We start from the raw sequence: 16,556 nt of genomic DNA on the forward strand, positions 1-16,556 counted from the left end.
CAGCACGTTAACCCTGCCATGGCACCAGCTGTTTGTCTGCCAGCTGCAGCGCTGATGAGCGGGTGATACCATCTCCCTCCCACCACGGATTGCTATTTCTTCCTGGGGCTGCACTTCTGCAAATGACGCTTCAGCACCCTGCATTGTCACGTGGTAAACTGGGCACCTGAGTGTAGACAGGAGATCAGACACATAGGCACACACAGATCCTTATTCAACCCTCCTGGTTCCTTTATGCCGTACCCTCATCTCTGCACAGCAACTGTCTCTGCTTTCCCCCTCTGGCCCTCTGAGCCCCAGCCCCCCCCCCCGAATTCCAGCTTCACTGAACAGCTTCTCCACCCACCACATACCCGCGTCACATCCCTCTTTCCTGCGCAGGAGTGGAAAGCCCCACACACGAGATCCGAGCTGATGCTGACCCCTCTGCCCGCTCTGCCAAGAGCATCATGATCACGCTGGCCAACAAACACACTTTCGACAGACCGGTGGAAATATTAATCCATCCGAGCGGTAGGTGGCCTGTGCTTTCTGTCTGCTATTCGCCCCCTTTCTGGGGGTCCCTCCCATTCCATTGCCTGGGCAGCAGGTGCCATTAGCTCTGTCTTTGCATGTTGGAGGTAAATACCTCTTTCGTGTGGTAAACGTTGGGCCAGCTATGTGAACTAAATCTCTGAACATACTGGGACGTGCCTGTTGCTGTCCCAGAGTCCCCAGGTGCCAGCGTAACCCACACACCTCTGGGGTGCGGTGTTCTGTCCCATCTAGTGGCACCAAGACCACTTAGAGAGAGAGATTAATGAGTTTGTTCTACAGTCTTAGCTAGCAGCCATGTGGCTTTTAGCTCATGCAGTAAAGGCTCACGCACTAAGCTCCAAAGGCCCCAGATTTGACCCCGCCTGCCACCGACCAGGGTCTGTCGGTTTTACACCAGCTCGAATGCTGCAGTCTCCCACTTCTGCCCCTCAGCGTCTCTTGCAAACACTCTAAGGCTGTTCTCTGCTTGTCCTGCTGACCTTCCAGAGCCCCATATGCCTCACGTCTTGATGGAAGAGGGCGACATGACCCCTACAGCATATGAGCAACACCTGAAGGGGAGAAATGATTTCATTAAAGGGACCAAGAAGGACCCCAGTGCCGAGAAAAAGGTGAGAAGGAAAAGGGGTTTGCCAGGAGCTGTGGTTTTTATCCAGGACTGGAGGGGACCTTCCCATGTGGGGTTAGAAGAGGCAGCAGCAGCATGGGGTTCCTCTGGGAATGGATCACGGAGCTCTGGTTACATACGTTCATCCCAACACATATCACATGGGACCAGCAATCCCTGCAGTCCAGTAACCTGCCTCCGAGGGTGCAGAGTTAGCCCAGTGGGTCTCAGTGCCTGGGTTAGCCTAGCCCGGGTGTGAGCAGCCCCACAGCAAAGCCCTGCCCAAGTGACTGTGTTCTCCCTGTTTCTGCACTCAGCATGCGTGTCTGGGGGCAGAGCCCATGGCGCCTTGTGCTGAGATGCTCTAGGATCTTTTCCCAGACAGTTGTGTCAATTGCGGGAAACTTTGCCCTTCGTGGGGGGAACTGTGGGAAGGCACCGGAGGACTCTCAAGCCACCAGCTAGCCAGGGGTTAAAGCACCTCTTAACCTGGGCAGAAGGTTTTTGTGTTTGGACTGTAGAGAGCTTTGCCCCGGGATAAAACCCAGGTAAGTGCTTGGTTTAACTCTGTTGTGAAGACATGTCCTAACAGGGGCTTAAGGCTGATGAAGGCAGAAATGGTCTGTAGTTCTGCTTCACTGAACATGGGGTGAAACTCAGTCACAGAATTAGGTTTTATAATCATTAGTATAGTATTATAGTATATTATATATAGTTAGGGTTCTATTATTATTGTATTAATTCCATTACTTACAATAATTATCAGAACAATTTAGTTATATGACAAACACCTTAGATTGATAAATAAATATTCACTGTATCTGCACAGGTGGTCGGTTCCAGTGCGGACTCCTGCAGAATGGGTAACAGCACGCACAAAGGGCTACTTGCGGTCAGGTCCCTTTAATGCAATTCCTGGATTTGCAGACACAGTGGTGGCACATTGACATGCAGTGTAGCTGTGCAGGGGGAGTCCATTGGAATTGGGGGTACTCAAGTCAAACACCTAACTCGGAGGCATTCCAAATCAGTGGCCCCTTTTAAAAATTGCAGCCCAAGGTCACACAGGGAGACACTATCAGCACCAGTGATGTGATCTATCCTAGCGCCCGGTCCCACGTGTCCTGTGCCTCCTCAGGCTGTCACAATGACAGTTTTCTGGGTTGTTGTTGCAATTGTTCATTACATGTAAGACATGTTGACAATTGTCTTGTAGTTCTTTTCTTTCCTGTGCAATTAGATGCAATGATTAGAGCCTCGTCTGTATTACGCTGCAGGCTTCTCCTGTAATTCCATTCTGAGTGCGGCAGGTGGAAGGATACGAACTTCCCACGCTGCTGCTCAGATGCCTGCCTGATTATTCTGTGTCTTGAGCCTGTCAGATTATCCAGTGGGTGTCTGACTCCAGAACCATTTTCCAATATGAATCCCACCTGCATGCCTAGGGGGAACTGGAGGCGTGATCACACTGGCAACAGAGCAGCTAAGTATGGATGGTGCCGTGGCAAAGTTATGGCTACACAGGGCTTTCCGTCCCCTATATACATGACTCTAACGGAGGAGCCATTGAGTCGAGTGTCCTGGTAGATCACAGGCTAGAATTGCCGCTCCTGAGAGCATGACATTGAGCACCTCTTTGCTTAAATGAATTAACATGGATACTTCAGCAGTAAATGGTCATTAATTTCCCTTCTTCATTTTGTTATGCAAATGGTTTGAATGCTCATTAGCTAGCAGGATTATGAGACAAGTGCTCTGGAATCAACTGGCAGCTGAGGAGATCTGATGAGTTTATTGTAATTGGATAAGGGTGAAGGGAGTGGGGGAAGGTATGGGACAGATGAAATATCTTCCCCAGCTGAGGCAGAGCAATTGTGACTGAGGGGGTGTCTACACTGCAACGTAAACCTGGGCTCTGACTCAGGCTCAAGTCCTAACCCCCCTTCTGTCTACACACAAATCTCTCGGACTTGGGCTCAGACCCAGGGTCCTACGACCCCTCAAGGGAAGGTTCGAGCCCAAGTCAAGGTGGGATCCAGGTTTCAACCCTATTGTTTTGCAGTGTAGATACAGTCCCCCCTCCAGGCTCGGGTCCCTGGAGTCTGCCAAAAGTATCCCACAATTCAGTGGGCCGACTTCCTTTGTCCCCTCTCTCCCACGACTTGCCAGTCAACTCCAGGGAAATGGAAGCTCCACACCCTTGCTCACGTACAGCTGCTCGGCATTTAACCCTTCCATTTTATTCTGACCTCTGAGCTGCAAACACACCTTAGGAGAACCTTGGGCATTTGCAATGGATCCCGACCAGAAGTCCGTCAAAAAACGCACTGCACCCGTTGTCGCGGGAACACCGCCAGATTTCAGTTAGTCTCTGGAGTGAGGCCAGCAAAACAACTGATTTCAGTCAAAGTACCAGGAATGACCATTCATACCCCCAAAGAGCGAAGAAGCTGGCGAGGCTGGAAATTTACTGGGCCGGTGACCAGTGCAGGGAATGGAGTAACTGGCTGAAGACCAAGTACCTGAAAACCAGGGACCACAACTGCACCTCTGGCAGCTCGCTGACACTGTGTCTGTTTTGTGATGAGTTTGATCAAATGCTGGGGACTGCGTCGAGCACCAAAGCCACTGGCGGGGCATGATCACCTGGTCAGTTGGGGTGGCGCCCTGCGAGCCCCAGAAGCCAGCACGGAAATTGATGGGCACCAGCAGCAGGCGCCGAATGAGGCAAATGAAGTGACTCTGCTCATGAAACTGATCCCAGAGGAGGCTTTGCTGCAGGAGCAGCTGCAGCACATCCCGGGGCCAGTCTCAGTGGAGCTTTGTCCTACCCCCCCCCCCCCCCCCGCCCCGAGAGGAACAGCCCGCCGCAGAACCGGCAGCCCAAACGGGAGAGAGCGAGAAACTGCCCCAGAGCCCGGTAAGTTTCTGGCTCCGTTTTTGTGTTATTAATATAGGATTGGGAGGGATTTCCCTTCTGTGAACCAATGCAAAAGACCTTATACGCCCGGGGTAGCAACGTGCATCCACTAATGTTGGATTGCATGCCAGCGCCCTGGCATCCTTCCCCTCCCGCCCCCACCGCTACGGGGAATTCAAACTGGAGACTGGGAAATGCAAACAGTAAAATAAGCACATAGAAGTGACGTTTTCCTGGGAAGGTGCACATTTTTGCTAGTTCATTCTGGTTTGTTAAAATAAGAACCTTGTATTACCTTCCCTGTATGTAGGCCGCTCGGCCCAACCCACGAGGTGACGAGCCACTTGAAGAGACGGAACTGTACAGGTGGCGAGGGGGATGGGCAGAGGTTCAAATGTAGTCCAGTTCTGTAAAATGTAGTCCATGTAGTCCCTGGGTGACAAAACCATTCGTCCCAAATCTGCCTGGGGGGTGGAATTCAGCCAAGCGGAAGGGGGATGGCAGAAGGGTTGTCTGTGTGGTTTCACGCAGTCCTAACAAGCTGCACTGGAGGTTGTGGGGAGGCACTAAGCCATGCGGATACAAATGCAGCATCCTGTTGATTCCCCCGTGAATTCTGACCCAGTCCTGGATGCTGATAGCCGCAAACTTTTCCCAAAGCAGGAACTCCAGAGAAGCAGTCCCATTTCAGGGGTGTATTTTTCAAGGTCGCCTTGGTAGGTCACTGGCCCACTCCACTCGTAGCCGTGCAGTTCAGTCACCCTGCGTGTGACTGTTTCAGTGGAATCCGTGCTCAGTGGTCCACCATCAGCTTTGAAGAACAATTCCGGGCACCACAAATGTTCCGTCCTCCAAAATGTGTAATGTCTGAAATGATAGAGAAGCGCTGTCACCAACCTCCCCCTAAATTCCATTTTTTTTTTTAAATTGTGGTTTCGAATTTCCCATTCTCTCAGCACTGCTTTCACGGCAATGAATCCGGCTGGGTGCTGGAAGCTTTTGTGGTCTGAGCAGCCCTCTGCCAAGGTAATGAAGTTCAGTCTCAAAAAGTAACATTTTCTGTTCTGGAAATTCCAAAGTGATTTTTTCCCTTCTGCTCCTGCACTGAGCTATTCAGGACAATAACCGTGTGTGTCTTGTCTTCTTCTAGGCTCCTCGGCATCTCCAGCTTGTAATATCTCCACAGCTCGCCCACATGCAGAAGCCTGGCTCACTGGACCTTCGCGGATTGTTCCAAGAGGAAGCTTTTCCGGGATTAATTTATGGTCGGCGTTCTGGACAGGCAGAATTGTTTGAGCAGCTGCTGTCTCTAATGGCTTCAAGGTTGCCAGCTGCTGCTGTGCCTGGACCATGGGCTGCATCCCCTCTGTGGTGCCCTGCACTCCAGGAGCAGCTTGGACAACTCCATGGCTGGGTGGCCCATGCAGTAGGGCCCTATGAGTGGCTGAATAGGGCAAATGTGCCCCATGCAGTCCTCACTGCTGAACCCCTCTCCAGTGGACACTTCCCCGTGCCCCCATGGCAAACAGGGAAAGGAGAATAGGGGGCTCACGGGAGATGCAGTAGTAGGTGGGGTTGTCTTGTACCTAGTTTCATTGTTTGCGTGTGTTTATGTGCTTTATTCGTGGTAACTTTTAAAGGTTTGGGTGTTGCTGGTGTTTTGGGGTGTTAAGGGCAACTGGCCTGCCCTGCAACGGTTTCATATTGTACTTGTCCAATAAATGTGTCAAAATAAAAGTTTTGATTTCATAAAGAAATCTTATTGCCATCACTGCAACACAGCATGTAATGTGTATTTCAAATAATAAAGGCAAACACATGATCAGGGACAGCAGGGAAGTGGCATGCAAAACCCATGTCTCAATCCAGCTATGTACATCTATCCTTACATCGGTTATTTACATCAATCCATACTGTCTCCACATCCCCTTTCATGAGTGGTCACGTCATTCAAGAATAAAATGTATGACCATCAACCCCCGTGACAGGTGACACTCACCTCCTGAGTGCCTCCTAGTGGCTGGGAGAAGTACTGTGATCCTTTCCCCCACTCCTGGCACCCCTTGTGGTGGCTGACCTCGCTAGGTGGGTCTTCAGTGACTCAGTCCTCTGGCCAAGTCACACGCTCAAAAATGAACCCCTTCCCAGGTATCGATGAGTCAACAAACTGGCTGCCTGCCCTCAGCAGGGTCTTCAGCCCCATCTCTGGGTCCTTTAAATCCAGCCCTTCATTCTGGCTTCTAAAGCCTTGTCCCGCCCGCTACTCCGGGTTCCACCCCTGGGACCCTATAAACAGCAGCAACGTATGGCTCCCTTCAGTTAGCTGCTGCTGCATTCCCTGGGCCTCTTCCCGCCCGCTCCCTTGACCTTCACTTGCTACCTTTGGGTTAGAGTTCCTAGGCCCTCGCTCTCCCAGGTCCAATAACAACCAGCTGAGTGCCTGTGGCCAGAGGGGAGCCCCCTTCTTTCCTTCCTCCCTCTGGTCCCAGCCAAGAACTGACGCCCCGAAGGTCCTGCAGCTCCTTTTAGCTGAGCCTGCTGGGCTCTGATTGGCTGCTTCCGTGCAGCCTTTCTAGGCAGGCCTGGAGGGCCCACCTCCACTGCTCCTTCCTGGGCTGGGGTGTAGTAGGAGCATTGGGCCTCCAGCAGGGAGCCAGGAAGGCCTGTTACACCCTGTCTCACCCCACAGCCTGCACAAGCAATCAGCACCCCCCCACTCCCCGCCACAAGCACATTCATAAAGGTACTGTTCTCTCTCTTCCATTGGCCCATGCAAGTCCATAAGGTGGGAGCACAAAGCATCCCTGACGTCTGTTGCCCGGGTGCATCCAGCTGCGGCTCTGGCAGGAGCACTTTCTGGCTGAGTGTAACGGGTCAGCGGCCCCTCGCTGCCATAGGCCCATTCAGGGGGAAATGGCTCACCTCTGGCTTCACAAAGACTGTGAAGAGCAAAACAAGCCACAGTGAGGCAGACAGCATTAGTGTCACCGGAATCCAAATGGTTCTGTAGACATCTCCAACGGGATTTCAGCCTGCCAAACTCATTCAACCACCATTCTCCATCTGCCGGGAGTGGACTTAAACCTTCTTTTGCCTCCGAGATCAGGGGCTGGTTTCAAAAGCCAACACAAAAAGGGGCACACGAGGTCCTCCAGCATAGCAGTGGGGACAGTGACGCCATTTATGACAATGTCACGTGGCGGGAATCGTGACTCAGTGTGTCCATGAATGTAGACTCCCAATTGCCAAAGAAACCCCAAAACCCTGGCATCATGAACTTTTCCAGTGCCGGCAACCCTTACGTTCATAAATCGCCCTCTGTTGTCCACGAGGGTTTGCATAACAGTGGAGAAGCACCCTTTGCAGTTTCTGTACTTGTGCTCCTTGAGAAGGGCAAAGTATGGGCACTCGGATCCCATCAATGGCCCCGGCGCAGTCTGGAAACAAGCCGGTAATTACTTCAGGAGTATCTTTTATGCCTGCCATCTTGGGGTCAACCACACCCCTAACTGCCTCAGAAATCTCTGCCACCATTTTACCCACCATTGACTTTTCAGTCTCAAACTGGTTGGCAATGGACCTGTAGCAGCACGGGATAGCCAGCTTCCAGATGGTGATAGCAACCCACTTCTGGACCAGCCAGGCCACCCTTTATGCTGGAGGGTTGGATCTGTTCACAGAGCTGCAGAAATATAGCTTTCTTCATGCAACAGTTCTGGACCCATGGCTGGTCACTGCAGTCTGCAGGATGATGCGATCCCATCAGCCTGTGCTTACGGCCCTGCCCCAGAAGCGTCGGTCCACATAGTGGGCATGAATGGCTGTACCAAGTGACCAACATCAGCCAGTTCAAGTCTGCCATGTCCGCATCCTTCCGCTCCTGCTCCATCATTATATCTGTCCGGTGCCTTCCGTGGGTCAGAAAAAGCTGCCGAAATGCCCACCAGTGTCTCGTGGAAGCTCTGCCTGCATCCTGAAATGGGAGTGAAAGCTCAAGCAAGAGAAGTGCTTGAAATGGCACCTTCTCCATGTTGCTGGCTCTGGCTGCTGGAAGTGCACAGACCAAAACGATGGCTCGGCAGGCTGTGTTGGCGGACTGTTCAAACTTCCTGTAACATGCCCTGTGGGCAGTCAAGCTTTCCCACACTGTGCCACCCACAAAGAGTGAGAGTGGTCACATTTTGGGAGGGTGCTAGGAAGTCTGGGATACAATTGGTTGGACTCGGGTCTGCCTACTGCAGTGTAGACCCCAGAACCCCGAGTTTGGACCCAGATTAAAATATTCTTTACCTGGGGTTGGCAATCAGTATATGTGCTCAAGCCCTGGGGTCTCAAACCCAGCGTCTGCTCTCTCAAGTGTCATTAACCCTGGCCTTGCATTGAAATGTAGATCTACTCTCAGTGTCCTGTTTACCAAGGCTTCCCTTGCAAAGCTCTCTCTGAAGTCATTGGGAGTCCCATGCTTATTGGGCTGCCAGGATTGGGCCCTGCTCAGCTGAGGCTCCTTCAACTTTGTGAGGTTCTGAGTGCCTCCCAGTATCCTCACCTGCAGAACAGCCTAGTGCACCAGGCACTGGATTTAGACTCAGGGGACCCTGGTTCAGTCCCCCGTTCAACCCTAGGCTTTTATGTGACCATGGGCAAGTCACTTACCCTACCCCATGCCTGATTTCCCCATCTGCAGAATAGGAGTGATGCTTGCCTGTGGCACGGGGTGCTGGGAAGAGAAGTGGGACAGGGTCTGCTTTTACAGTGTCCCAACGGGGCACTACTCACCCTGTCCTGGAGTCTGGGACGGTTGGTTGTGGGTCCAGTGCAGTGGTGCTTTAGCTCTCTGGCCCCCTCAGTCCCACCCCTTTCAGGGTATTAAAGTCCAAAGAGAAGGGAATCTGTCATGGATGGTTCAGCCACAACAAATCCTGCATCTTGGCAGGGGTTAGGCAAGATTACCCTTGCGGTCCCATGTAAGCCTATGATTCTATGCATACAATGAACTCAAAAACATCTTCATCAGGACTCACCCTTCTGCTCAGGGCTTGTCTTCATGCAGCCCGCCCTTCTATTCAATTTTCCTAGGGCAGGTCATCCCATCCACAGGGGACTCATCCAGGCAGCAAGCTGTCTCCATCTCTTGGCTGACACCAGGCTTCCCTTGTGAATCCAAAGGTGTTATTACAATCTGTATACAGCTGAATAGTAATTACAATGCTGGAAGACACCAAGGGCTCTTTAGTCTGCTTTCTGACAGAGGCCAATGCTGCATGCTTCTGAGGAAGGGGTGAAACAATGTGACATTATATGGGGAGGGGGGAGCAAAATGACTTCCCAACCCCTGCAGCTGGTGAGCAATTTAGATGCTGAAGCATGCGAGTCAATAGTCCTTGTCATTTGTAGCCAGGCTAATGTAACTACAGGGTTCTGTACGTATACCTATAAATGTGATATACATTTCCACAGGGGGCAGGGGGAGAGAAATTCTGTCTGTGTTGCTGACAAATAAAGCCCCTGTGTGCAGATCAACCCGAAGTGGGGCTGAGCTGGGGAGAGATCAGCGGTATGTGCAGACCAATACAGAAAAAGAAGGGTTTGTAATGACATTATAGAGGGCTCAGGGAATGGAAGCCTCACTGGCTGTATAAAATAAGAGCAATCATTCAGGCAGAATCAGAGAGAATCGGCAGCCTTGGGCTTTTTTTTTCTTTTTTTCAGACAAATTGTTGACTTAAGTGTGTGTTTCAGTACTGCCGAGCTGGGACAAGGGGCCAGATGCACAGCTGGTATAAATTGGCGTTGCTCCATACGTCAATGGAGCTCAGTTGATTCACGTCAGCTTAGGCTCTGTCGGCTTTTTGTTCTGTTGTTGTACAGCACCTAACACAGTGGGGTATAGGTCCATGAGTGGGGCTCCTGGGCGTTATGGTAATATAATTAAATAACCCTAATACACATAACAAAGAGGAGTCTAAAAGCATCATGGGCCCTCTTTTTTTTTTTAAAGTTCAATGTTATTGATTTTTTAAAATGAAGATTGATACGTAGAGTAAAATGAAAAAATGCAAAAAGCCAATAGGTCTGAGGTCTGATGTGTAGTGAAGAAACTATGTATCATGCAGTTTTCTACTGCAATTATACCTGGAGTGGTAGGCCAGGTATTTTAATGTATGTGATAAAATATGATAAAAAGAACAGGTAGAAAAAAACAGAAAGAGCAGAAAATAACAGAGCCGGACATTGTGCCCCATTTAGATGTGGAACAATGCCTGAGGCTGTCATGTGTTCTGTTCCTAGCTCTGCCATTTAATTTCTGTATGACCTTGAGCAAGTCACTTAATGGCACAGGGCCTCAGTTTCCCCATATGTAAAATGCACATGCTAATAATATGTACCGACTTCATACAGAGAGGCTTACTTAATAAAGCATTTGGAGATCCTCTGCCATAAGGTGGTTATCCCAAGATGTAGATTGGTTGTGTTCCCACTGTGCATTCATGCAGGCAGTCAATACGTAGGTATTCTCGGATTAGGGGTCTCATGCAGCATTTGCCCTCCAGAATGTATCTTCCCTGAAATCAGACATGTAATTGAGCACTGGAGCTGCTCCACAGGGGGTAGGAATGGGGAAGCTGTAGCATAGACAGGGCTCAGGTGTTTTTGCCACTATGTTTTTTACACTGCTCTGATTCATGCCTAGAGTTAAAAGGTGGGGTGGGGGGAAAGGGACAATACATGAAGGGGTTTTACAGATAAACCGCCACACTGGGCTCTTCCTCTCAAGTTCATTTCTTGCTCGTTGCAGACGGAAATCATCAGGAAACGCCTGAACAAGGACATCCCTCACCACCCCGTGATCATGCTGAACTTCTGCCCTGACCTGAGAACCAGCCAGCCAGACCTCAGGGAAACCCAGGGAGAGTTTATATTTCTGATAGACCGCAGTGGAAGCATGAGCGGCACAAACATCAACCGCGTCAAGGTACCACAGGGGGTAAAACATGACTCCTAGGGATCTGCAGTTGCGGAGAATTGGCTGAACATTAAAGTCTGGTTAAATATTAGCTAGCAAAAGTGTTTCTTTAAGTGCTGATGAAGCATCTCTGCCCATCTTTCTCGGCTCTCTGGGGGTCATGGGGTGTTCTTTCTGTGGATGGAACAAATCCAAAGCAGTTTGGTTTTCAGCATCTCACTGGTTTGCATGTAATGTGTTCTTCAGCCATTCTACCTTTGTCTGGTCAAATTTCACAGCCTTTGTCTGGTCAAATTAAACAGAGCGTTGGGACAGGTCAGTACTTTGATGGAAGACCCCCAAAGAAACTCAAAACGCCGCAGGAAGTGATTGGTGCCAGTCACTCTGTAGGTGGCGTTCTGCCACTGACCTGCTCTGTGACCCTGGGCAAGTCATTTCACCAGTCAGTGCCTCTGTTTTCCTCGCTGTAAAAGCAAAATAATAACATTTACCTACCTCTGTGGAATGTGTGAAGGACGTTGAGCTCTTTGGATAGAAGGTGCCATTATAAATAAAAGTCAATAATGTACCTGTTCAAATTCCCTTTGCAGCTTTGACTGGTAAAGGAGTTCTTTGTGGCCTGTGCTCAACTGTCCTGTGGTTTTGCTGTGCAGTGTTAAAGAGCTGCTGCATTGCGCAATGACTATATGAGCAGTGGGTGACATTGAGCTGTCGAGGTAGATAGGTACAAGTGCATATGCCAGGGGATGTGCCGCATGCACTATAATCCGTAGGTACATAGGAGTAGGGGCCTACCAAATTCACAGTCCATTTTGGTCAATTTCACTGTCACCGGATTTTAAAAATCATAAATTTCATGATTTCAGCTATTTAAATCTGAAATGTCACGGTGTTGTAATTGTAGGAGTCCTGACCCAAAAAGGAGTTGGGGGGGGGGTCGCAAGGTTATTGTAGGGGGAGGTTACGGTACGGCTACCCTTACTTCTGCGCTGCTGCTGGTGGCTCCCTGCCTTCAGAGCTGGGCCACTGGAGAGCAGCGGCTGCTGGCCGGGAGCCCAGCTCTGAAGGCCGAGCCGTTGCCAGCTGCAGCACAGAAGTAAGGATGGCCCGGTCTGGTGTTGCCACCCTGATTTCTGCAGTACTGCTGGCGGGGCGCTCTCCGCTCTGAAGGCAGTGGAGAAGTAAGGGTGGCAATACTGCACCCCCGTAAAATAACCTTGTGACCCCCCCCCCGCAACTCCCTTTTGAGCCAGGACCCCCAATTTGAGAAATGCTGGTCTCTCCCTTGAAATCTATATAGTATAGGATAAAAGCACACAAAAGACCAGATTTCACGGGGGGAGACCAGATTTCATGGGCTGTGAGGTGTTTTTCATGGCCGTGAATTTGGTAGGGCCCTACATATGAGCTATAACCCTATATAAACACGTCATATTGTTTTGACGACATTATGGTAACTGGCTTTGGCCAAGGCCCCAGAAGTCTGTGGGAGCCTTTCCATTGTTTTCAGTGCATTTTGGATCAGTCCCTATAGGCTCAGTCCTGCAAACCTTACTCACATGAGGAGACTCAGTGAGTTCAGTGGGGCTATTTATATGAATACAGCTCACAGGATTGGGCCCTATGAGAGCCAAGGTGACTATTTAGTTCTTGGAGGTCCCATTAAGTGCTTTGCCGAATGGGGGGCTTAGAGATGACCCCCTCAGGAGTGAAATAATAGAAGATGGGCAGTAAGCCGGGGGCTTGGGTATGGCTGGCAAATATTCTTCCCTTGGGATGGATTCAGTGTCAGCTTCCCCCAGTGACTTCAGGGACATCTACCCTGTGGGAATGGCAGTTTGGCTAGACGAACCCATGCTAGATGCACTCTAGTTAGTTGATAACAATAGAAGTGAGAATGCCACACGGCAGGCTTCAGCACCAGCTGTACAAGCAAGTACAGACCTGGGGGTGAAGGTTGGGGGGTCGGATGGTTGGTACAGCCCACGCTGAAGACTGAGGTTTCTATCTTTAGCAAGCTAGCATGGTACAGATATGTCCACGCAAACTGCCATTCACCCACCCTGGCTGCAATGCAGACATACCCTGAAAAGGGCGTAAATCAGGACAGAGTCTGGCTGTGCACCACTGTCTGGTATAACTGTACAGGCCTGGACTTAGCCAAATTTCCCTCCTTGAAACTCCTACAGCCATCGACGGGGAAATCTCTCTAGTCACTATTTAATGATTCTTGTCTATGCCTATTGCACTTCAGAGGCCAGGTCTGTGTTTGCCAGCTGGCCCTGGCATGTCTCAGTGAGCAGCTGCAGTTTGGGGAGGAGCAGCCCTGGAAAGATTTCCTTCTGGACTCTCTGGGGTCAGTTCACCCCTGCATTTTACATTTTCCTGAGCCAGTAGGGGCTGTTGCAATCCCTAGCCCTGGAGAGGGCAGGTGGGGTTTGCAAAGCCACCCTTCCCCTGGAATTTCTGCTAGGAAAGGGCAGCTCTAAGTTGCCGGTGAATGCCCTGTAGGCAGAGAATACCTGGGAGAGCCACTGAATTAGCTCAGCACCAGGTGTGCGGCCACACCCTCTCTTCCCACAGTGCCACCCATGTCTGGGGCTGAGCTAGGTGGATGGAGAACCCCTACCGCTGCAGGAGCCCAGTCCTGGGCACTGGTGCATCCCCTTCTGGGCATAGTCTGCCTCTGGGACTTGCACCGGAGGTCGCCCAGCAGGAGCCCTGTTCAAAGTCTTATCATTGCCAAGCTGACTCTTGTTTCCATGGGAACAGGATTTGGAAGGCCCCCACCCGCAGAGAATGAGAGTGCTGCCTGCTATGTGCTGGCTGTTGGCAGAGTTCTGGAAGGGCTAGTTTGTACAGGCCACCTGCAGAGAGCCAGAGCCTGCCTGGGGGCCACTAAAGCCTAGTACCCTAAATCTTATGTATGCACACGTGTGTTTGTGTGCTTGCCTGGGTGCATGTTTGTGTGTGCACACGTGAATTTTAAAGAAATAGATTTAAGTATCACCGCATTCAAAATTCCCTTTGTCATTCTTTGAAAAGCATGCAGTCCCGTCCTGCCAGGCAAAAGCCCTTCTCTCACCCTTGCAAGTGTGAGACCCGCGGGCCACTTAGGGAACAGAGCTGACTGCAGAGCTTACTGTTCCCTGCGATGGTATCACCAAAGGGCTACACTGAGATGTCAGAGCCACTGGAGATGAAAGATTACTTCACTGATGTGCAAGGAAACACTGCTCCCCCCCCCCCATTTTACAACCTGATAGTCATTAGGAGCTTCTGTTCTGCTTTGTGTGCATTCCTTCCCACTCAGAGGAGCAGTATCTAGGGTCAGAAAATCTAGATTCTATTCCCAGTTTCGCTACTGATTCACTACGTGGACTAGGGCAAGTCACTTATCTCCCCAGGCCTCAGTTTACCCACTTGCAAAGGGGGATAATATCTTATTCACAGGGGTGTTTTAGGCAAAGTTAGTTGTTATAATTTATTTTATATTTTTGAGAGTAGCACCTAGAATCTCCAGTTGAATTCAGGGCCCCATTGTGCCAGCTGCTGGTACACAAAGAGCTTACAATCTAAATAGACAGGACAGACAAAGGGTGGGAGAAAAGAAGGGCTATTATCCCCATTTTACAGTTGGGGAACTAAAACACAGAGAGATTCAGTGACTCACCTAAGGACACACCCATTATCGCCTGAGACTTAGTCCTAGTCCTTACCCTTGAGAACCACTGCCCTAGATAAATGTGAAAGATTATTGTTATTTAATAACTAAAATAATCTGTGCCCATCTGTGTGTAGCATGGCAAGATCTATGGATGAGATGTGCTCTATCAGGGATTGGTGCTGTGTAATGTTATTTAACGTATAACCTTGAGCTATGGGTTCATTAATTCTTACAAGCTAAGCAGGTCAAGCCTGGTCATTATTTGCATGGGAGACATCAAAAATAATTTCAGGCTGATGCAGGAAGCTGTGTAAATTACACTCCTGTTACAAACCCAGTGAGTGCCAGGTCTGTGGAACTTACACTATTTTGTCACTTTCACCTATTTTCTGACATACAGTGCATCCTGTATGTGTAACCCTATCCTACCAAAGGAGGACTTGTGGCACCTTAGACACTAACCAATTTATTTGAGCATAAGCTTTTGTGAGCTACAGCTCACTTCATCGGATGCTCAGATAAATTGGTCAGTCTCTAAGGTGCCACAAGTCCTCCTTTTCTTTTTGCGAATACAGACTAACACGGCTGCTACTCTGAAAGCTGAGCTACCAGTCCCACCTGTCCCACTTTACATAAGCTATTACCAGCAGGAGAGTGGGGTGGGGGGAGAGAAAACCTTTTGTAGTGATAATCACCCCTTTTTTCATGGTTTGTGTGTATAAAAACATCTTCTGTATTTTCCACAGTATGCGTCCAATGAAGTGAGCTGTAGCTCACGAAAGCTTATGGTCAAATAAATTGGTTAGTCTCTAAGGTGCCACAAGTCCTCCTTTTCTTTTGGCGAATACAGACTAACACGGCTGTTACTCTGAAACCTGTCCTACCAGTTACATCAGAGCTGAATTTAACTCATTATTCTTTATGGCTGGGATTTTTAAAGGGACTGAAGGGAATTAGGCACCCTGGCTTTATGTACCTAACTCCTTTGAAAATCCTAGCCTACAATAGCCACTTTGAGGGAACTGTCTCTGGTACTGAAATGGGACTGCTCAGGAAGGCTTTGGGTTCTGCCTGGCAGTTTAACTAGCATGGTAAGAAATACGCTTGAAGATTTCCAGTCGTGTGGCCATCCTGAATGGAAGAAGGATGCTTGCCAGCCCACCCTTTCCCTTTTACTTCTAAGGAAAAGGAGAGGCCACCTTTCAAGGCAATGTATCTTCAGAAGAAAAAAAAAAACCCACTCTCCTGTTTTCTCCTGGCTTCTGTCGTTCGTAAATGTCTGAATGCAGTTGCTGCTTTTAATGTATTTTGGATGGATTGAACTTGATTGAATAACATTTGCATAGTCATCAGCTTGGACTATAAATTGCATGGGATGAACTTGGATGTGTTAGAAGGAGGAAATGGAGCTGCGTGGTATGAAAACTGTGCTATGTGACAACAGTGCTATCTGTAGATTAAAATGAATCAAAAATGAATAGATAGGGAGTAATTTGGTGCTTGTTTTCTGTGTGTGTGTAATCGGGGGGTGGGAGGGGGTGGGGGGAGGGGGAAGGGAATTCCAGACTAAAATGTTAAGGGGGAAAGTTCAATGCTTTTAATTTCCTGCGGCTGATTTCATTCTGGCAATCCTGCTCTAATGCAGCTCACCATTTCAAAAACACTGTATACAGGGTGGTAAGTGTGACTGTGTCAAGCATATATATTGGCAAACATGGAATAAGAAGCAGATATTGACTTCTCTTGAGGTGAACATCTAGGTTTATGGATCTGTGAGATAAATATCGAGTGCAGCAGAACTGAGATCAATAGTTAACTTAAGGAGCGATAAATCTTCCTGCTCACTGAAACGTGAAGTCCG

At 49.5% G+C, this 16,556-nt stretch overlaps 1 protein-coding gene and 1 long non-coding RNA gene across 10 annotated transcripts in view; both read left to right on the forward strand.

The window, feature by feature from the left end:
* Positions 1-16,556, forward strand: part of VWA5B1 (von Willebrand factor A domain containing 5B1) — a 90,628-nt gene that overhangs the window by 32,392 nt on the left and 41,680 nt on the right. For all 9 annotated transcript variants that reach the window (XM_075121145.1, XM_075121143.1, XM_075121144.1 and 6 more), the window contains 3 exons: positions 382-513; positions 1,024-1,148; positions 10,861-11,037. In XM_075121145.1, the coding sequence (XP_074977246.1) occupies positions 382-513; positions 1,024-1,148; positions 10,861-11,037 (434 nt within the window). The remainder of the gene's footprint in view (positions 1-381; positions 514-1,023; positions 1,149-10,860; positions 11,038-16,556) is intronic.
* On the forward strand, positions 4,071-5,821 carry LOC125624297 (uncharacterized). The gene is made up of 2 exons (XR_007353267.2): positions 4,071-5,090; positions 5,215-5,821. It is a non-coding gene; the product is annotated as an uncharacterized LOC125624297 (long non-coding RNA).

The sequence above is a fragment of the Caretta caretta genome, chromosome 18 (assembly GCF_965140235.1).
Source record: "Caretta caretta isolate rCarCar2 chromosome 18, rCarCar1.hap1, whole genome shotgun sequence".
NCBI classification, from domain to species: domain Eukaryota; kingdom Metazoa; phylum Chordata; order Testudines; family Cheloniidae; genus Caretta; species Caretta caretta.